The following is a 22,968-nucleotide window of genomic DNA, read 5'->3' on the forward strand; positions in this document are numbered from 1 at the left end:
ACAAATATACAAAGAGATTATAAATATATAACTGTATTTTATTTTTAATATTAAATATTTTTAAATTACAAGCAATTTATCGAATCACACTATGCATGATAATCAATATACAGTAGAAATTACAATTTAAAAATGTACACAATTTAAAGACATTTTGACCTGAAATTTCATTAACTATGATATATTGCCATAAACCTCATACCTGTATTAAATTACAATAGGAAAACCTCATACCTATGATTTTGTTACATAGTTTCTCATTTACAAATAGAATTAAACATTATATATACACACATCAGTACCATTTATCATTTAAGTTACACCTACAACTGTGCAAGTTCAAACAATTTCATAAACAAAACTAACTGTAAGTCATATTCAAGTTTCTGAAAAACAGGCTGCTGGTATTACAAATACTTATTTTCAATAAGTTTATATGATGTTCGACTCCCCTCTAGATTTTTTCCAGTCTTGTACCAAAACCATTAACATACAAGGATATTTCTGTATGACTTAAAGCTGAAGTAATTTTGTACACTCCATTCTTATTTAAGGCTATTTCTTATAAGGCTAATGAACTTTGATTCCACCTTTCACCAACACCAACAAAAATAGCCATGTCACTAACACCTGACAATGCTGACATTTTAGCATAGTGCTTAATCAGAAAAAAAAAAAAAGTCTTTCTACCAACCAGCCTCCTCATGAAAAAAGATTTGAGTACTACATAAAAATCTGCTAAAAATACTGATAAAAAGAATGAGGCTTAAATGGCTTTCATTAGTGCATCAACAAGGATATGAAAAAATGCTTAACTCGTTCACTTCCATGAAAATGGCAGTTTCCATGAATGCAGTTATACACACAACATGTCTGCAGCTAGGGAATTTGGGAAAGTACAGGTGTTTCCATTATAACTGGACACTTCTCACTTGGTTAGCTTCTTACTACAGATCCTCTGTTTCTAAACAAACTTCTTTAGGTGGGAAAAATCAGATCTTTTAAACAACTTTAGTAGCCAAATTGAGACAATGCCTTCATTATTCAAATAATCAAGGTCTTGTACTAGAGAAGGAATTAAAATGTAACCAGTCTTCATAATAAACCATTGAAAATAGATACATGTACTTCTAAAACTGAAACCATGCTTTGTAGCTAGTGCAAGAAATTACATACACAGTTTTAAGAATGACTCATAACAAACCCGCTTACTAAAAGGTAATTTGTTGGAAATACAGATTCATCTTCATTGTGTCACTGACTGCTAGGTGGGTATCTTAATATTGCTAGTAGTTGATCAGATTTTAACTATAATTTTTTCCAAAAAAAACTTTTAGATTATTGCAATCCAGCCTACTGGATTACTAAAATTAAATTCTTAGTTTAACTGAGGTGAGTCAACTTCAAATACTTCTTTCTTTTCATTGTACAGCTAAAAAGGACATTACCTTGCTTAATATCATACATATCCCAGCCCATTTTGGAAAAAAAAATGCTCCTTTGGCAATTAATTAGCAATGAGTCCATTTGGACAAAGGAGTAAACTTTCACTTCCTATGTAACATTTTCTTTAAACCCTGGTAAAGAATAAAAAACATTTCCACCAAGCAAAGGAAATTCCCGATGTGCAGGATGAAATACTGCACGTTTGAGAAATATCTGAGTTTCCAGAATTACAAGAACCAAAATGCACTACTAAATTTTAACATTTTGGAATAAAAGCTTTTATTTAACTTTGGACTCTATTCTAAGTTAAGCAATTCAAAATTAAGGCTGAACTCCAGGTCTGATCCAGTAGATTTCTCAGCACACGAGGCAGATAAACCCACACATTATTTGCAGACCACTTAGGGAGTTTCATTCTTAGTTTTGAATTTCCGTACTCAATGTAGTGTGAGAATTACACAACACAGATGAGATCTAATTAATCTAGCCATATCAAGGAGTTCAATGTTGGAATTATGGAATTTCTAAGCAATAATGTGTGCACAAAGTCTATTACCTATATTTCAAAATACTACAAACAGCGCACAGCTTCCTTAAGTGCTCTACAGTACGTACTGTAAGCATGTATAAAGAACTACTTGGCTTTGTCTCTTAAATCATGTTTTGAGAAAAGTCCATGAAAAATTCTGTTCCTCACTCCACACTGAAGTACAGTTCTGACCAACTCTGAACCTGAGTGCCGCATCAGAAGTTCTCAACAATAAATTGGCAAATTCAAATAACTTTACAGAACTAAATCATTCCCTTTTGATTGGTATGGAAGCCATTCTGGCTAAGGGCTAAATAATGCTGGACAAAAGCAGTTAAGATATTCCTGTCATTTAAAACATACTTTAAAAATGAAAATGCATATAGAAGTATACAACACAAACTTCACATAACTTAAAATATCTAGTCCTCCTACACTTCATGGGATGACAATTCTCTGGTGAGTGGATCTGAACACAGAGCACTCGGACCACCAATACAATGAAGCCCTGCCAAAAAAGCCACTAAAATACAAAGTACTTTAAAGCCAGGTAAACTGTTCTTGTTAGCGTTTCCTGCAGATCGACAGCTGGATAAGGCATTCCAACAGGCCAGGGATTTGTTTCTCAAACTAATTCACTTTAGAGTAGTGATTAAAGATTTTTTTTTTTCCAAGCAATTTAAAGAATTAAACTAGCTGAACACACAGCAGAGCATGAAGGTTAAAAAACCATGTTGTATTCCCTTCCCTACACACAGCTTCAGAGTAAACGTTAAACGTTACTATACAGCATCTTTGGGTCAGTATGCATTTCAAGGTGTAGCATGGAGCCTTGCAGATATCTTTAAATGTCTGGCCTTATAACGGGTGCAAAATTGGTTATTAACCATTAATCTAATTCTTAATTGTCGGAACATCACTGAGAGGTAGATCTACCACAGGCCTCTGAATGGCAGCCCCAGTCTGCAGTCAGCAGAAGAGAGCTTCAAAATTCACAGAATGTACAATTACAGGACCAAACATGCCTAAATCCAGTCTACTGAAATTAGTCGTGTTTTAGAATATTCATAATTTCCAGTTTTGTACAGTCAATTTTATTTCTTCTCTCTCCAAGGCAAAAGTTGTAATAACAACTGGAAGGCCCTTAAGTATGGTATAGTCAGATGGTATTACAGTTTAAGCAGTCAGTAGGATCGTATTCAGGAATTGAGACATTATCTCTTTCATCTACAAATTCCAGAGTATATCATATATTCTATTCCAGTTTCCTATAAAACATGAACACTAACAATCTATAATCGTTATCATTTAGAAATGGTACTGAATAGAAGATTTCAGCAAGTCTAACATAACACTCAGAAGTTATGTACGTTTTACAAGTACCGTGCATAGCAAAGGCTACAAAAGAGGACAAATTAAACTGGGTAACTGGGCCAATTCAACTTGTCTTACTTTCCTTGAAAGATTTAAGATTTTGATTCTGTACATCATCAGGAAATAGAGGAAGAATAATCCATAGTGCAATCGTAATAAGCAAAGTAACATGTAGTGATATCTTTTTGAATAAATATGGCTCACTACTGATCAACTATCATTCATACAGTTTCAGCAACACAGACACCTGTTGCACAGGACAGTTATACACAATTCTACAACAGGTGTATGTTCAAATAGATAATGAACTACATGGAAAAATATAAAAAAGTATTATACAATCTCATACATAAACCAGACTAGTGTAATTGCTTTACTTGTTTCTTAAGTTATCTGAAAAATACTTCAAGTACTTGAAAACAGCGGCAGAATCATCTTTCAATGAAAAGCAAAATTGCACTGATTTAAAAATACATTACAAAGTTAAATACACATTCAAATTAATGTCCTGATTTAACATTGCTTTCAGTGTTTACTTTCATTTCTTAGGACTTCTTGATTACCTGTATTACTCCAGGAGATCCAGAGTTCAGATAAAGAAGCTTCAGACACAGAGTCTGTGTGTTCTGTGTACGTAGTCCCAGGAAGTTTTAAATCCGTTTAATCTTTTTCTCCATCTTCACTGCTTCCTATTAGCAGAGGAAAGGTAATAATGTACAGTGAGATTCTTCTGCACGACCATCACTTCTTTGCAAGACTTTTCCTAGAACTTGGCATTCTTCTGTTTCACACTTCCAAGTATTGGTTAATCTTTCCCTAGAGCTTTCGTCTACTATAAACATTTGGTACCTTTGTACATAGACATCTGCTTAAGTCACACAGTTCAATGTCACTTCCTAGGACATGTAAGGCAGTGTAGGATCTCCAAAATCTCTTGTCTATAAGTTACTAAGCAGCAAGCATTATCTAATCAATATGCATGATACAAGAACAATACAAATCTATGTAACAGTGATTACGTTTTTATAGACATTGACCATCAGCAAGGTTCAGCAATCAGTAGTATTTTTATAATGTTGTATTTTACCAAGATTAATATGCTAAACTGCTTCAAATCCGTTTTCTTTCCCCTCTTAACGCTCAAAAAATGTATTAAAGCTTTATAAAGCTTTGTTAGAGACAAGAAAGCTTTCGTTAACAAATACTGCTACTAAATATTTCTATGAACTGATTTGTTTGACTCTATTCTAACTCTACTTTAGAAAACATGCTGCAACTCTTGAGAATGTAAAAAATGCACTTTCTAAAAAGCAATACAAACTGAACTGTAAAATAAGCTTAGACAACAATTGCAGACATATTCCTCACCCTGTGCAATAAATTGTGTCCTATGACAGGGCAATAATGAAAATTAAACTGCCACAGTGTTACAGCTATACATAAACGCTTAAGGACTGCTAATATTTCATTTATATAACTATCGTACTAATTTAGGAAACAAGACTTGTGAGCTTGTCCCATAAACATTCCAGAAAATGTACAGCCATAAGTTTGTAGCAATGTGGATGCAAATAATCTCAACCTAAATGGAAAGGTTTATCTTACTGAAATACAAGACCAGACATAACTTCTACACCATTAACAATATATTTATAAACTAAGTATTTATCAAAGAAGAAAATTTGTCATCTGTATTACTCACATCTTTGCACGAACCTTTCAATTTGTAGTCTCAAAATAATTAACTAAATCACCTACCTCCTTGCTCTATATCTGAATCTGTAAGATGTGTAAGGGAAAAGCTTGCCATGTTTGCAGGAGAGATAGAGAATCTAGAATATGGGGATGAGTGTGACCAGTTCTGTTCAGAAGTCCGGGTGGGTGGAGGTGGAGAGAAGTATTTTGACTGAAGAGGTGGTTTAGAGCTAATAAGGCTATTAGCTGCCTTTGATATAAAGGATGGCTCTGGAGAAGAGAAGTCATCATCCCATTCAAAACCGCCACCTTGGAAGAAGGAAAAAAACAACAAAAAAGCAGTTTAGAGTAATATAAAGTCATATATTGAGCAAGTCCTGCAAGTCCTGGAAGACTGCATTAATCCAAAAGGAACCTGTAGTAGCTTTTCATACAAGATCTCTTAAGAGTCAAAAGAAATGACATTTATCACACAATTACAGAGGTTACCAATGAATTTTGGAAGCAAAATCTAAACTTGGGGCTTTTGATACACAGCACTCAAAAGCGTAATACAGCCTTAAAAACATTATCCCTGACCCTGTCCTCTGCTGTACGGAAAATTTTACTTTTTTACTTGCTGTTATTGACACTCACCAGAATTAGAAAGTACAACCTTCAATCTGAGAGGAGCTGGAGAATGCCAGCTTTCAAATCACAGAACAAAAATAGTTAAAACAGGCAGAGTCTATTGAGGAAATTAATATCAAATGAATAAAGAAGTATTTTTAAAGCACTTTACAGTGCTAGGATTTAGACTGTGTTTATGGATATCAGTATAAAACACGTTATACACACACAAAAAGATTTAAATGCATGTCCTGAGGACCTCCTCATAAAAAAACTATAGATTCTCAGGCTAAGAACACAGACAATTTTTCTCAGAAGCATCATACAGACCTAAGAGAATTCAATGCAGTTTAAGAAAATATTACTTACAGCATCCTAACATAGAAATGTTGAAATAACACTGACTTCATTAGGAGTGACTGGCTGTGGGGACAGGGCGGAGACTAAATCCTTGCATTTCCTTCTAAGTAGTAATGGGGGAATAAGGAAGGAGAACACTGGCTGGTAGTTTACACATTGTACTGAGTCTGGCTGCAGTAGAGTTCATTTTCTTTATTTGCTGCTGTGCTTTCCATTTGTAAACAGAACAATGCCGATAACATATTTTACCTACTGGCCAGTGTTTGCACAGTATCAAGGCCTTCTGTTTTTCCTCACTCTGCCCTCTCCTCACCCTACCACCACTGAATAGATTGGGGGTGCATAAAAAGTTGGGAGGGGACAGAATCAGGCAGATGAACCAATCAAAAAGATATTCCATGCCACATAACAGCATGCTCAGCAATAAAACAGAGGAGAAGAGATTGGGAAGTTAGCCCTCTTTTGCTCAGGAACTGGCTAGGCATCTGTCTACCTGGGAGAGGTGGTGAGTGCTTGATTTTGCACTATTTGTTTTCTTTCTTTCTTCCACCTCTCCTTCACTTATTAAACAATTTTTGTCTTGACCCACAAGTTGTCCTGCTTTTACTTTTCCTTCCTCTTCCGCCATCCCACTGGGGGTGGGAGAGATGCGAGCAAGTGGCTGTGTGGCATTTAGCTGCCTTCCCATCTGTTAACCCACAACAAGCATACACACAGAGTGTAGAGACTGGACAGAAGAAAAAAAGGTCTGGAACAGCCAACAAACTAACAGCCGTTATGAGACTGCATTTGGAAAAGAGGTGTGTAGCACCTCCCCAGATGCAAAACTCAGCTTAGAGAATGCTGAGCTCAAATCCTGCACTCATACTTGCAATTCTGAAAAAAAGAAAAAAACAGCTGCTAAAGAAAATTATTTGCTTTCCTTTGTTTTATTGAATGCAGCTTTGAACAGTACAAAGTCTTCACTGAGTCACAAGAGCACTGAGGTCTAGAAGTGATGGAATGCCACAGCATCCAGACCTTCTCTCCGACTCAAAAAAAATCATCTTGAGCCAACTGTGTTCTAGTCCAGGAGTCCACAAAGATTTATCGCCTGTACTTTGGTTGCCTCTCAAGATAGCCAATACATGTCAAACAGTATTTTCTCTCAAGCTTTGATAAACAGTAACACTACTATCCAAGCCTAGCTGAAGTATTTACTTCGGATGCAAAACTGAAGCCAGTATGGTACAGTGAACATACAAACCACATATTTTAAGTGACACTTCATTAAAAACTATGCATAAAATATTCTCAACCCCTGCTGTGTATAAATACATTTAAGTACCTTCTTCATCTGTCGAGCTTTCTGAATTTGTGAATCTGTTTAAGTAACTAAAACCCGAAGGTGGAGCAGGAGTGCTGTGAGAGCCTTCGCCATTAAGGTCTGCTACACGGTTTCCCAGCTCCTTAGTTGGCGTTTCCTAATGCAAACAAAACAGCTCGGTTAACTCTTTCATATACACCATGCATCCATGCAGTTTGGTGCTAGCTTTCCAAAAACACTTTGTTTTCCCCATCAAATCTACTATGAAAATAAATGGTCTGCAAGCTCTTAGTTATTACCACACAACAGGACTTTGAATTGTACATTAAGCATATGGATACACCTCCATTTTCAAAAAAAGTTGCATCAGATCTATGCTAAACTGAATGCAGAAGTGACTATTTACATCATTTATCATATAAAGAGGTTTCATATGCCCTAGGAACAAAGCTAAAATATCTTCCAGTTGCACAGAAAACAGTTCCCTTACTGCAATACACAGGTAGGGATTTTTTTTTCTATTCTGGAAAAGCCTTAGATAGTTCCATCTCCCAACATTTTACCTTTTTTTTTTTAACCCTTTAACTATGCTTCAGGATAAAGAGACACGCTCTGCAGGACTAGTATTTGAAGCAGCCAACATTTTATCAGTTACTATAATAAGTGAGTTCAACAACTAAGTAGTTTAACACAGATTATTTTTTCCTTCCCCTCCGACAATAGGATTACTATTCTACAGAGGACAGAAAAACAAATACATATTTTCTATTCCAAAAGACAATGACCCCTAGTATGCCTGACAACGTCACTGTTCTTTTAAACTGACTGTACTAGTTCAGTTTCTATAACGTTAAAATACAATCCCCTTTGTATCAGGTTACAGAAGCTTAAAAATTGATAAAGCAAACAGGGAAACAAAACTAACCTTGAATTTTATAAGCAGATCAGTATTGTTTTACTAAACTTGAATAACATTGTATTAATAAAAAGCAGCACTGTCATCTAACTACTGCTCTCATCTTTGATTATAGCTTAAGGTAAATTAATGTTAACTAATGCAGGACTCAGTTTTTATTTTTATTATAAAGACATTTGAACTTAAACCGTAAGTCCCCAAATTCATTAAACAGATAAATTAATCAGAATGTTGTAACTTTATAGAAGTTTTTTTTTTTTTTTTTTTAATAAAATCTGGTCCATAATGCTGTCTCTCACTCAAATTCTGTACAGCTTACGTGCATCAGTAAAACATCACTAAAAACCAGGTTTCATCCAGTGCATACACAGTCAAGGTTCCAAAAGCAGTGGAAATTTAGGACTTGGCAAGCAACCCTGTTCAAAGCAAAACTACACTTCAAGTCCCTGCTGCTATTCTACCATCAGCACAAAACCGCACCTAGCCAAGAAAAAAGTTTCTTTACATAGAGAATACAAACACATCACAAACAAGATGACAAGACAAGAAAGTGATCTTGTAACAATGTGCCCATATATACTAGCAAGTTATTTACCATGTCTTGTTTAAAAAAACAACTTTACTTAGTAATTCAAAACGGATACCTGATCAAACAAATAGACCGTGACATCATCAAAGAAAGTTACAGCCTTTTTCTCATTTTTCCAGTGCTCATGTTGCCTTTCATTAAGAGGTTTCGGAAGTTTCAACAAGCTTCTCAGATGCTTTCCATCATCCTTGTCAGTAAGTATCTCAGGTACTTGATGAACAGTTTCATCTTCACTGTCAGAACTCAGACTATGCATATGAAAAGTCCTCATGTCATCCTCAGAATCACTGTTTTCATCTTCCTCATCCGCATCATCGCCATCTTCTAAATCAAGCATTCCAGAAACATCGAGCTTGCCAAGGTACTTTCCTTCAATATCTGGCTCTTTCAACTTTTGTCCTTCAACGTGATAGAAGGACTTCTCACTCAAATCTAAAGGATTGTGTATGTTATGCACAGATTTCAAGTCTCTGTGTGAAAAAAGTTCTGAAGTATTAGTGCCAACACAAGAGACACTTTTATGGGAAAACTCCGACAGCTTTATTTCATCCCTTAGGTTATTTTCCATTGATATTTCCAGGGAATTCAGAGTTGCCTCAGTCCACTCGTCAGGACACCTCTGTATCCTTACATCCATCTCCTGTATCTCTATCTTGTGATTCAGTTCTGGTTTTGTACTTTGATTACTGGTATCCTGGTAATTTCTTAGGTCATGCTTTTGCTCTCTCTCTTCAAAACAACAATCCTTTTTAGTATTATTCTCTCCTCTATTTGCAGAAGTGATACACGTAGCCTCTCTTGATAGATTTACAGTCTCTTCCGTTTTTTTATCTGGCTCAGAATCATTATCAGAGAAATAGGCAGAGTCTCTATAGGAGTTTTGATTCCCACCCACAAAAACCTCTGGGGTTATTTCAAAATTGTTTACTGCATCTAAACAAGCTGCTGCTTCTGAAACAATTATGACTGGATTAGAAGGTAAATCATTGGCATTGCTCTCACTGACACCACAGTTACCAATATCTGCATTAGAAGCATCCTCAACAGTAATATGGGAAGTCCATTCCGGAGACTCCAGATTCTCTGTTTCATAGCCACTGTCAGCAGGCTTATCAGGTGGTAAAAGTTTCTGAGGACTTTGAGCCTGTAAAGATTCTAAAACCTCATTTACATCTAAAGAATCCAAAGAGTCAGGTGTCTCTAAGGCCTGTTCTGCAGTCTGTACAGGAGATGGGCTGTCTTCCAAAAGACTATCCTGACTTGTGCAATCTGAAGTAGCAACAGAAATTAAGGTCACCTCTTCTGGAACACCCTTACAATTCTCAAAATGATTTAATGTTTCTTGTCTTTCCTCTGACAAATCATCTTTTTTTAATATGGGAGAATTACTTTGCAAGTTTCCTTCTGTATCTTCCTGATTGGATTTTTCCCTATTAAAAGCTACTTCAGACTTGGAAAGTATTCCCTGTTTCATTTGTACATCACTCCCATCTGTTTTAACAGCAACACTGTAATATGGATCGTTTCCAACATTATTATTTTTTGTATTACTGGACAGCTCTTCTTGACAAAGAGTATCAGTGTTACAGGACAAGACTTTGTTGACTTCCACATCTGAAAGTTTTCCCTCATCCTTCAAATAAGGAAGATTTGCACATTTATCATGCAACTTATAGGCTGCAGACGGACTAGAGGATGCCTGCATCTCTACAGTCGTCTGAGAATTCATATCTTTATCCGTTGTTACTGGATTACAATTTTCATCTTTCATGGTTCCAAGGTTTTCACATACTAAAGAAAAGACCTGCGCATTTTCAGCCAACACAGGCTCAGGCTCTACAGTGTTTCTATGTGAGGTTTCCAACATACTTTTTAGAACAGTTTCTGGTTTTTGCCCGAAATCACTGCTGGTTTTGTTAGACAATATCCCTGTTAATAAGTTTTTCTCTTGAAGAAATAAGAAGTTACCAGAAAGTTCTTCTAAAGTTACTAAGTCAGACTGGTTAGAAATATTTTCACCTAACGAAACTGCTTTGTTTTCAGAAACATGACTAGAATGCTCTTTCTCAGCAAAGCCTGTGACACTTGTAATATCTGTGTTTGAGTTTAAAACAGTCAGTTTAAAGTCTTTAGGAATATCATTCGTTTCAGCAAAACCAAGTATTTTTCTGTTCTTTAATTCTTCTGATCTGTTAATGTCATTAAATATATTCTGGAAAGGACTTTCTGGACTACTATTAGCAGGCAAAAATTCCTCTTTAGGATCTGTATTGTAGTGGAAGAAGTCCCCATCAGTGCTAGATTCTTCAACATCAAGATCCCTGAGAACCATGAAATGAGAACTTTTTTCTTGAACAGCTTCTTGATCAACTTCTGTAGTTAGTACAACCGATTGGTTATCGAAATTCATGCTGCAGCCACTACCTTTTTCCTCTAACTGGATATAGTAGTCATTTCCAACAGACAGTTTGTGTGCATCAAACACAGGTAACACCCCAGGAACAGCAAGCGATGCTTCCTGACCACTTCCATCCTGTGCTCCTGGCCCTTGCTCTGAAAGCGATCTCTCAAAAACCTCCACGGGAAAGAAAATACTTGTGTATGCCATTGCTTCATCAGGATTCACACGACCACATTCATCAAAATGATCATGTTTAGCTGCCTCCCAGATATATTCAAAGCTGAGGCCCTGGCTTGTTTCAGTTACAGTAAGAACTTCCTCCATTTCATGGCCAAGTCTATCTCCTGTAAAGTGATCTAAGATTGGAAATGCAGAATTATTTGTTTCTCTATTTGTGGTGTTTGGTTTAAGAGCATTCCACTGCTGTTCAAAATCAATCTCTGAGTCCCTTTGGCTTTGCATGCGAAGGTAAGTTAAAAGTCTATGCACTTCTTCTGCTGTTGGTCTCTTTTCTGGAGATAGCCAGCAGAACTGCAGAACTTCATACCTATAGAAGTAAGAAACACCTTTCAATAGGTTCCACAAGGAAAAGGATTTTATAAAAATCAGGTACCTAAATACTAAAAAGTAACAGCAGTATTACTGGCAGGAATTTCCATCTATAGCAACTCCTCATTTTCTATAGGCTGCCTTTGCAAGGAATGTTTAACTTCAATACACTTTTGAGAGAAATGGGTAATATGAAAAACATATTCAGCAGCTTTAAAAAATAAAAAAAATGAAGTTTACCATCTATCAGAGTATGGCTGCTCCAGATGTGGCTTAAAAAGTTTAATCTGTTTCTCCTTGATGACATGGGTTAGGACTTCCCTGTCAGAGAATTCTGAGTAAGGCTGAGCAGCATTCTCAAACAGCTCCCACAACGTTACACCCAGGGACCTAAAAAAGACCAGCAAAATGACTGTACATTCTAAGAACTAAGTTGCTCTCAAGAAAAAAAGTGTTATGCAAGAACAGGCAAGAACTACCAAATATCACTATCCCATGGCTCCATAATAATTTCAGAATCCGTTAACCCATTTCAAGTGCGCTTGACAGAATGCTAAAAGCTTCAAAAACAAAGTTCCTCAAAAACAAAGTTCTTTGAAGGCCAGTGCCAATGAAGGTAACAAAATGAGTGACTTATCTATGGAAGAAAATCCTGCATATTAAAGAAAATTAGAAAACGCCTATTTAAAACAGAGAAGAGGAAAAAAACCTATGGCTTCACTAAAGACTACTGTTGGACAAAACCGCACTTGTGAGTCAAACCACTAGAAAACTAATCTGTTTCGGACTTCTTTAAATTGGTGTTTTTAAGCTGAAGTACTCGGAAGCCTTGTTTTTGTTCAGTGCTGTATACATATGACATACAACACTAATCGCATTTTCAGTGCTTAGAGCTGATCCAGATCTTTGGGCAACCTTTTCTTGCCCAAAATACAAAGTAAATTCTATTACCATAGAATAATTTACATCAGAAGAAGTCTCTGGAATCATCCAGTCCAAACCTAGTCAAAGAAGCTTTGAATAAAAGGCACTGAAGTTCAATTTGGAATGCTTAAGACTCTGGCTGCTGGTAGTTTAGATGAACAGTATGATTTGAGGAACTCTGCTTGAAGGATACAAGGAAGAAAGTATTTAAATCACTTCTATCCATCTCACTTTCTGCAAATCTTGTTCTACATTAATAAATAAAACCTAGTTTATTATTCAATACCCTTAAAATACAAAAGCAGGAATTTAGCTACAATGTTTTCGGAAATGGCAGCCTAAGCCTCAATTTCCGTTATCCAAATTTTCCTGGACTTGAGAACTGAGGTGGAACTTGGCAACTTCAAAAAATGTTCACGAGTCTCTCTCTATAAGCTTTGTGGTAGCAGAGACTAACCTTAAAGGGATTCTAGTTGCATCTACCTCAAGATTTTGTTTTACATCATCCACAGCTACTAATGAAAAAAAATACCTTCCTTTATAAACATTTGAAGGAATTTGGCAAATTAAGTAAATATTTTATTAGTATAAACATCTATTCTTCTGCTATACGTTTCTCTTAATCTAATTGTTTTCACAACAATTTTTAGGCAACTTTCCAAAGCAAGATACAGTTTCAGATTTGTAGATTAACCTACTGTACATCTGATAAAATAAAAAAAGCACTGCATCAGGCCAATATTCAATGATAAATATTTACTCCTTTATGTAACATTTGAAAACGTATTCCAAAATCCCTCACAAACTATTTTATTATTTACTACATACCATATGTTACTGTATTTATTTTGCTCTGCTGATAACAGTCTGTCTTGAAAACTTGTTATTAACTCAGGTGCAGTCCATCGGAGAGGAACAAGTTTCTTCTCATCTGTCTCAATATAATCTTCCTATATTATTGACAAGAAAAACCAGAAAGACTGAACAAACATCGGGACAACTTCCAGAAGTTGACAATCTTTTTTGACCTGATCTGTTTTTATGTGATCACTATGTGTAAAATGAGAATTAAAAAAGTAATCTCATTTTACCAAAGTAGAAGAGAATAATGCTTGAGAAAAACGGCATTCAAGAAATCCATTTCTTGTACACAAGAAAATTGAATATCAATTTCTTGTTTAATGTTTGGTACTCAAAACTTTAATGAACACTTTACATTTTTCACTTTCTTGGTATATTTAAGTATGTTAAACATTTTCATTAAGCACTTTGATAGCATTTTTCCTCTCTTAGAACATTCAGATTAATTTTTTGCATAACACCTGCCATTATTATTTTAGGGCTACTGCATATATGACATACAAACACAAATTTAACCAAAAACTTCTATAAGCAGGAACTCCGTTCATTTCTGGAAAGATCGTTTATTCCATTACATGACCTTGCTACAGTTCTTTGCCAGTTACTCTGAGAAGTTCACTATTCAGAAAAATAAAAAGGACAATCTGGGATCAGTTCATAACATTGTAATATGCTTGTTATAATCTCAGGCTTTCAAATCCTTCAAAAACTAAAAAAAAAAGTGGTACATTACCAATAACTTACCTTATATCTACTGAATCCTATACCATAATCTCCTACTTTGACATTTAAATCAGATGTAAGAAAGCAATTTCGTAAGGCCAAGTCACTGCAAAGGCAAACAAATAAATAGTAAGAACAAACCAAGAAGCCTTCAATTAAAAATAAGACAAGTGAGTTAAAAGAAGTAACACTACTCAGTAGTCAGACCATGGCTTGAAAAATCAAATTAAAAAAAAGCCACAAAATTTTACAAAAAAATTTTAAAAAAGCACATTTACAGGTTACAGTAGCAAGTGGCAGGAGCAGATCGGTAATATGAAGCAACTAGTGCTAAGGATTCAATATCCACGCTATATACACTTCAGTAATTTTATTCAGATGAGCTGTAGCCTGGTCCCATAGACCAAAAGGCTCCTAAAAGCTGAAGCAAGTTAGGCATGCACCTGAAGCTATCTCTCTGATTCTCTTTGGATATAATTAAACCAGTCCATGCACTCCAGAAGATCAACTCATAATACAAGCCCAGTCACAGTAACTGGCAACAGTAGGGAGATTCATTTCAGAAGTACAATTTTGATTCAAACTAAAAGTGGTGGTAGTTCTTCTGTTGCTTGTATTTTCATCAAGTTTTAAATATATATACACACCAACAATTGATTCCCAATCTCACTAGAAAACTGCGGACACCGTAGTTCTGTCACTCTTCACTCATACTAAGCAACTCATACTAAGCAACCAGTAATATATTACACGCACATATAAGTTCCTCTAAATAACAAAACCACACATTACATTTGAACTAGAACTATACATAGACTTTGAGAAAGACCATCAGAAGAAATCATGTACTTCATAGAAGTTCCTTTAATAAAGGAATCAAAGTTCATTTAACAAAGGAATCAAAAAAGCTCTTGAATATACATTTCCAGTTTCCACTATAAACCAGACAAGTGCTCACAGGCAGCAGTGTTGCTGTAATAATAGCAAGAAGCTTTTTTAGAAAACCCATCACGCAAACTCAGAAATCTATGCAAGTTTAATGAAATTGCATGCTTACTATGAAACTATAGCCATGACGGCAAGAGTTCCACATGCTAATTGCTCAAATATTTTGCTTCTCAGTTCCACAGAAGGGCACCAGGCAATTAAGTGCACTGGAAGAATTCTACCATTGCTTCTGTGTACATTAAAAAAAATCTCTGAAGTGTAGATGGTCTGAAAACCACACAATTTCCCTACTTCAAAAGAATAAGATTTCCCCCCCCCCTTTGAGAACTGTTGAACCTCATAGGTCAGAAACATCTGTAACCTTCAAGTACGCTCCAAAGCTTTCCAACTTGTAATATACTATTTAAATAAATATCCCAGAAGAGAAGATAAAGTTTAGCTGCTAGAATTTACCACTAACAACAAAATCACTGATGCTGGAGCTTTACCACTTACTCTGACAGCTTCAGGATAGTGCTGCTAGAAGTAAACATTTACAGTGATAATTTTGCAGATCCGAAGAATAATTATTTATCAAGTTTAACTGTACTTCACTGAAAACATACTGTTAAATTTAATACCTACAAAGCCACACTGCTGCAATACAAGAAGCAGTGCTCAGTTTAGAAGGCACAACTGGTACTACCTTCAAGTAACTTGAAATTGTTAAACAGGTTAAAAGCTCTGCTTATCTGGCACCAGCTGAGTCTAGGATTGGGGGGTTTCTTAGGGTTTTGTTGTTTTACACATGCACTTTTTAAGACTGAAATTTAATAGTTCAGCTTCTCCCTGAACGCAAGGTCTCTGCTTTCTCAAAGTAGTACAATGCATCGACCAGCAAGTTCCTAACATGCTGAAAGGGATGATACAAGTGCTGCTTCTACAGCTAAGAACAGGCTGACCCAATACACACACACAGAATAAACTACCCTGAGATATATCAGGTTTCATCAGGTAAGCCATGTCTGGGGAGCAAGTACTCTAATATAGCATTACAAGTCTAAGGTTGATGTCTCCAGCTGCTTAACAACTTTACAATTAAAGCAAAAAAATGTTTGTCATAGTTCAGAGCAATGAGTTTCACGACTGCATTTTTTCTTACCTGTTAAAACTACTGCCATTGTTTCAGTAGTAACTGCATCATCTTTTAATAAAAAGAAGAAATCCAGGCCTTCCCCCACCACTAAAATGAAATTGTTCTCCCATTATGATCTGACTAGCTCCATTACTGAAGATTAAGAGACACTGAAGATAAACAGTGCTTTAGTGAGAGATCACCTACTTCAGTCAGTATTTTAAGTCAGGTTCTCCCTTAACATATTGAAAGGGCAGCAACTTTTTTTTTCCATTTTTAGTAACAAAGGTAACGGATTACAAAATTCTAAATTGCTATAATCTATAAAAATACAGTCCGAAAGATCGATTCTAACAAAATTTTAGTTTCATCCCCCCAACCCCTAACACACATACCCCCAGCAAAACAAACTTAACTTGTGCAAGAATTAATCAAACTACATCTTCTGGATTGGCCTAGCAGTAGGCTGTGTTCTACAGTCTGCAGATCCCCCAAAAAAGAAGGTGATTAGCTTACAGTCGCACAAGGACTGTAAGACCATATCACTGCAGTTAATTTAACATCTTCATAAGCATCACACCTTCCTGACATAGGATATGTAAATTAGATGAAAGTTTATTAATCTAGTGTCTTTAAAATGCGCCGATTTGAATGAAAACACCTACATGAATTTTGGAGTGCGCCATAACAAAGAGTAACTTATCTGGAAAACATACCTATGCACAAAATTATGCTTATGCATTACAGCAAGTCCAGCAGCAATCTCACATGCCATTCTCTGTAGCAGCATTATTTGTGAATCTCCTTTAATGTGGTCCTGTTCATTGCAAATATAAGTTTTTAGGTCACCCTGTAAAAGAAGTTGAAAATACTTAGCCTTGTGTGTTAAGTGAATCTAAGAAACACTTTATGAAGAGGCAGCTAACTACCTACGTTACTTATTTACCAGTGAACAAGGTTAGCACTAGTTATAAATAGATTTGTGCTTAATAAAGAATCTCCTTAAGTTTCAGTCATCACTTGTATAAGAAGTCATCCAAGGCATATGGTATTGTCCTTGTAAAGGTTTTTAATCACATCATTTAGAAGTTAACAATCTAAATCACACTGCCACATAAAACATAACTTTCATACAATAATGCTTTCCATTAAAAACGTGATGAGCTTCAGTTTTTTAAGTGTGATCAGTTTCAATTGCTCCCCACCAGCAGTTGTCTGGCATGTGCAAGGGGATGGAAGGAAGAGAGCACAGAAAACTGTTTCAGAAATTGCCAGCTCACCTGAGCTTTAGATATTAAAAGACCATGATAATACAGCCCACTCCCATCACCCAGGCACCAGAGGATGGATGGCAGCAGTTTTGTTGAACCTAGGCATTGCTGATCAGCATCCATACAACTTACAAGCCTACAGAAGCACTCCATAAATTACCAAAAAAAAAAAACCACGAAAACAGCTTTGAAACAGATGGAAAAATAACTGGGAGTTGTCAAGCATCTTCTAGTCTCGCTTTTCCTGTGTAGGACAATCCAAGAAAGGTAAGAGAACAAGTTTCTTACGCCACTGTTCTTACTTTCACTTGTACACAACTTTTAACCTACCGCTTCTGTATTTTTATTCTTATTTAAATCGTAGTCTTCCTGCAAGTTTACCAAAAGATTTCAGAAATTGTTTTTGTTTTTGAAGAAAATTAATTGTATCGAGACTGCACAATACATTACAACTTACTTCACCAGCGTAACATACTGGGCTATAACTGTACACACCAACCGTGCCTAAACCTTGGACCAGGAAGACGACTGAAGAGAAGTCTGAGATTGAACAGACAAGGCAGCAGTCTTTGCACTGGCTAAAAAGTGTTGTCTTCAGAAAAGAAGAAAAGATCGCTAAACTTCTGCTCCTCTGGTGTTCCTGTACATTACAGATCTGTAACTAAAGCATCTAATTTCTCCTTAATACAGCTAATTAAAAGTGACAATTTACAGTTCTTTTAATTCAAGCAGTAGATTGCAACGCACCACACAGACATCTAACAGTGCAGTGATACCTGAGAACTAATTGACTGGAGAGTCACAAATCTGAGTTATTTAATAAAATAAGAAGTGGGATAGACAGTCTGCTTAAAAGCAGACACTACTCCTACATAAAACAATTTTGTTTTAAAACAAGAACAGATCCTACAGTACTTGCAAGCAACTTTCTATCTTCATCTGCTTTATACACGCTACTTATACTACAGAGCTAGTAGGTAGAGCTAATACCACTTTGTGACAAAAAATGTATAAGCTCTGAACTGTTTGATGTTGTAGAAACCTTCATCACATTCTCTTTATCCTGTGTTCAGCTACTAATTAGGCAACATTTAAGTATTTGCATCCTACAGAATTCTGTAGAAATGTCTCCATATATGTTATTATGACTTGCAATTACAGCTTTAATATCACACTGACTCATACATGTGTATAAACACACAAACGCACACTTCCCTTTCTGCCTTGCCAGAGCAGATTAACCAGAACAGAATTCCGAAGAACTACAAAATGAAGTGTCCGTATCACAGATTCCCAATTGCATAGCCTAATGAAGTACAAAAATCCAGTTTAACTGACTCTAGATGGCAGCATGCTGCTGTACAAAGTCAAACTATCCTGTGAAACCGCTGTCATCCCTTGAAACAGCAACTGGTTACTCACAGTTTGTCCCAGGTGCATTAAGTTCTTAAGATGCCTGAAATGCGCCAAGGAATTACTTTTTAATTTTTAAAAGCCTTAGTAACAGCAGCGCTATGTGGCATCCTTTATTTAGTAAATAACTGAATTATTTAGTAAATAATTCATGTAGACACATTTTTATAGGAAATGCAAGTTGTATTAAATCCAGCATCTTGAAGCCCTCTGGCTGTTTTCCTCATCCTATTAACAGCAACAATCAAAGTTAAAAGACAGTTGTTGTGGGTTTTTTTTTTGGTACTGGTTTAAGAGGACACTCCTTCATATCAATGAATGCACTCTAGTGCTGGACTAACACCCAGATGGACCTGGGCAGGCTGGAAGAAGGGGCCAACTGAAACCTTATGAAATTCTAGAAAGACAAATGCGAAGTCCTACACCTGGAACGAAAAAAAACCCTTGCAACAATACAGACTGAGGACCGAACAGCTGGACAGCAGCTCTGCAAAAGGGGACCCAGGAATCTTGGTAGACAGCAAGCTGAACATCAAGCACCTGTACTCCCCGGAAGCAAAAACTGCAAGCAGCATCCTAGGCTGCATCAATATGACCATAGCCAGGAGGCCAAGGAAAGAATTACTCCCTTCTCCCCCCTGTTTGTTACACCACATTTAGATCCTGTATCCAGCAGCGGCTGCCCCAAAACAAGAGAGAGAGACTGGAACAAGTTCAGTAGAGCGTCACCAAGACTGTCAGGGGATCAGAACATTTCACCCCAGCTAATTCAGCCTGGAGAAGGAAAAACTGCAGGGGCACCTGATAGCAGCTGTCCAGTACTTATGAAGCTATGAAGACTGAGCCAACTCTTCACTGCAGAAGGATGAGATGACAGGCACAAGTCAAAACAGAAGTTCAGACTAAGCATAAGGAAAATTGTTTTCCCAGTAAGGACACCTGAGCAGCAGAGCAGGTTGCCCAGAGAAGCCATGCAGTTTCCACTCTTGGACGTTTTCGAAGACCCACCTGGCCAAAGCCCTGAGCAACCCGGTCTGCCCCCAGGTTGATGCTGCTTTGAGCAGGAGGTTGAACTGAAGACCTACTGAGGTCCCTTCCAGCTTGAATTATCCTATGATGCCTCCCTGTCTACAAACAGACAGTAGTGACACATCAATAGTATTCCCAATTTTGAGCCACACAATGGCTCTTTATTGGACAGAGTTTTTTAATGCAGAGCTCTTTAAGTATCAAAACTTATACATGTCAGGGGAAACACAGTTCTGCAAAATTCACTGCTCAGACACCTGAAAATAAAAAGCTTGGTAATCATGCTTAAAGACGGCTCCACTTTTTCTCCAACTTGTTCTGCCTCATCCCTTTTCTCCTGGGAATCTGTGAAGAACGAGATTTTTACCTTTCCTCCCACCTCTCTCAGTTCTAGTCAGGATCAGTTCAGCCTTCTTTGTAAATAAGTCTTAATTTTATTTTCTCCTCTAACAACCAGAAGCCAGGAGCACATTCATCTGCAGTATTCTTCTGTAGCTTTCTGCTTTGCAGAAATTCCACGTTTGGTCCATAAGAACACCCAAACTGCTGAGGTGACTTTTTAAACAAGTAGGTACTGACAGGGTTTGAGAAGCATAAAGATGTTACCCAATTATGTCCACTCAACACTTTCTACCAAGCTGGAAAGCTACCTGCCAAGTCACATAACACCACATAATTAAGAAAACTAAAAATACTACCCCTGCCTCCCTGCTTCAACATTGCTTCACCATATACGTACCCAACATCACTGCTGTTAAAATACCTGAAAGTGGTGTATGGTATGGACCCCTTATACCATTAGAAAGTTGTTTAGACATATATAAGTAAGAAATACTAAACATTTCTGAGAATAAGAATTGTTTGAACCCAACAAACATGATTTCTGGAGCTGCCATGTACTGTCAACCTCCCATTTTTTCCTCTTTAAAACTACATATTATTGATATATGCAGTATTTGACTCCTTCATTGTTATTAACTACGATTATTAAACTGATTTGTTGAACACTTTGGTTAAGAAGTTTTCATTGCAAAGATTTTTATTTTATTTGAAGACAATGTTTTCAAGTGGCAGTAATCAGAAAAAGGCCAAATAAGAACCAACCACTGCAGGCAGACACCTTCCAGTAACAACTACATCCCTGCAGCAAGCTACAGGGCATTCTGGGCAAATACTGCGTCCTGCTGATCTCATCTGCTCAGGAATGGCAAGATATAAGAAACTTCTTCAAGAACTATTTGATAGGCAAATCACCTTCACCATATAGATGGTGCTTCCACATTTGAATAACTTTCCTTTACTCATAAATTATGTCAAACTACTAGAAGAGTTGCTGTGCTGACAAAATGCTGGCCACACATGACTGAGTAATACGCTGAAGTTAATAAGCCAGCTACCACTATTTTTAACCTGGCACCATTCTACAGCTTTTAACAGTGGCCAGTTAGCTATTCATAGAAGACCTCTAACATACTAAACAAACTAATGCAGGATCTTTTAAGGACTTATTGACCATTTCATTTTGTATTTACCTGTTAAAGAATTTAAACAATTGTAACAGAAGCAAAGGAAAATCAGAATTTAAGCCTTTCAAGCTTATGAATATAAGCTTGTGAATATAAGCTATGAAACTGACCTCCCTTGCTTCTTGCCCAGTTCTCAAAAGCAAGGGACACACAGCAAGTTGGATTACACTACAAAATAGGCTAAATGCTAGCAAACATAGTTGCCGTGTATACAACATTGTGTAACAGAAATGTGTAAATAGTTTATATGGCCAGGCAAACAAGTAATTTAGCCCACATGACATTCAGTACCACTCCAGTGACAGTTGGCTCTGGTATCTCTGCACTAGTTTCCAGTGCCTCTGACCAAGACCTTTCAGTGCCAAGGAACCTGGAAACTGATAATCCAACAGGGCTGCCTGAGCAGGCAAGGCAGGGTCAAATGGCCCTATAAAGGGCCCGCAAATCCTATTAAAAGTTGCAAAAGGGGGAGATGCTATAATATGCTATAATTTTGAAGGCATGTGAAGAGAACACCCTCTGTATCCTCTAGATGGTCTTGGTCAGTAGACCAGCCACACTTTTCATTACTTTATTATTATAGTGTATGTGTGTGTGTGTATATATATATACACACATATACACACACAAACTTGTGTATATATACAAACTTGCAAAGTGGAATCTGCACAGCTAAAAAAAAAAGCTTGTCATCTAAAGATAAAACTTCCTATCCAATACAGCTAGCCTATTTGTCACTTTTTTAATAGCCATCTCATTCTTAACCACATAAGTAACGCAGATCACAACAAGTTTATTCTTTGTTGAACATGTATATACGACATCAGTAACGCAGGGTAAAGAGTGTTAGCACAGTATTATACTACCACCAGCAAAACAGCAACATTTTCCATCCTTCCTATATGAACAACAAGCAGCCACAACAGACACTAAAACCTTCAGCCAACCACTTGAACTGCATCTGTTCCTACAGTCCTTCTACTGAAGAACCTGAAAACTGGCATGTTTTGGAAGCGCCTCCACACTCATTGTGTTACCCAATTTCAGAAAAAAGGTACAAAAGAACCTACCACCTTTTGGCATCACTTACTAAAACCCTGAGAAACCCAAGTAACTGCCATTCCAGCCACCGTATTATGAGCAACTTCTAGAGTAGTAGCCTGCTGAAAGTCTACTAAAACCAAAGAACTACTAAAGGAAGCTATCTAGTCATACCTTCTATTCCAAATGGTGCTGTCTGGCTTCCTTGACATTTCTCCCCTCACCATGTTTCTCCTCTCCCCTCACTTCAATATTGCTCCCTCCCACACTAGACCCTAGGACTACAGCAGAAGTTAGTGACACAGCAATAACTAAGCTAACAATGTGCTCATCTCAATCACTGC

The 22,968-nt window shown here is 36.7% G+C and overlaps 1 protein-coding gene across 3 annotated transcripts in view; it reads right to left on the reverse strand.

The window, feature by feature from the left end:
* Positions 1-22,968, reverse strand: part of LMTK2 (lemur tyrosine kinase 2) — a 43,999-nt gene that overhangs the window by 150 nt on the left and 20,881 nt on the right. For 2 of the 3 annotated variants that reach the window (XM_083800279.1, XM_083800280.1), the window contains exons 7-14: positions 17,061-17,194; positions 14,304-14,388; positions 13,527-13,648; positions 12,015-12,164; positions 8,880-11,772; positions 7,341-7,476; positions 5,108-5,353; positions 18-4,038 (exon numbers count right to left, since the gene is read on the reverse strand). In XM_083800279.1, the coding sequence (XP_083656405.1) occupies positions 4,010-4,038; positions 5,108-5,353; positions 7,341-7,476; positions 8,880-11,772; positions 12,015-12,164; positions 13,527-13,648; positions 14,304-14,388; positions 17,061-17,194 (3,795 nt within the window). In that variant the 3' untranslated portion in view covers positions 18-4,009. Of the gene's footprint in view, positions 1-17; positions 4,039-5,107; positions 5,354-7,340; positions 7,477-8,879; positions 11,773-12,014; positions 12,165-13,526; positions 13,649-14,303; positions 14,389-17,060; positions 17,195-22,968 lie in introns of those variants that run through there. The other variant, XR_014572806.1, reaches the window with a different exon arrangement.

Source organism: Anser anser (genome assembly GCF_964211835.1).
Source record: "Anser anser genome assembly, chromosome: 15".
In the NCBI taxonomy this organism is placed as follows: domain Eukaryota; kingdom Metazoa; phylum Chordata; class Aves; order Anseriformes; family Anatidae; genus Anser; species Anser anser.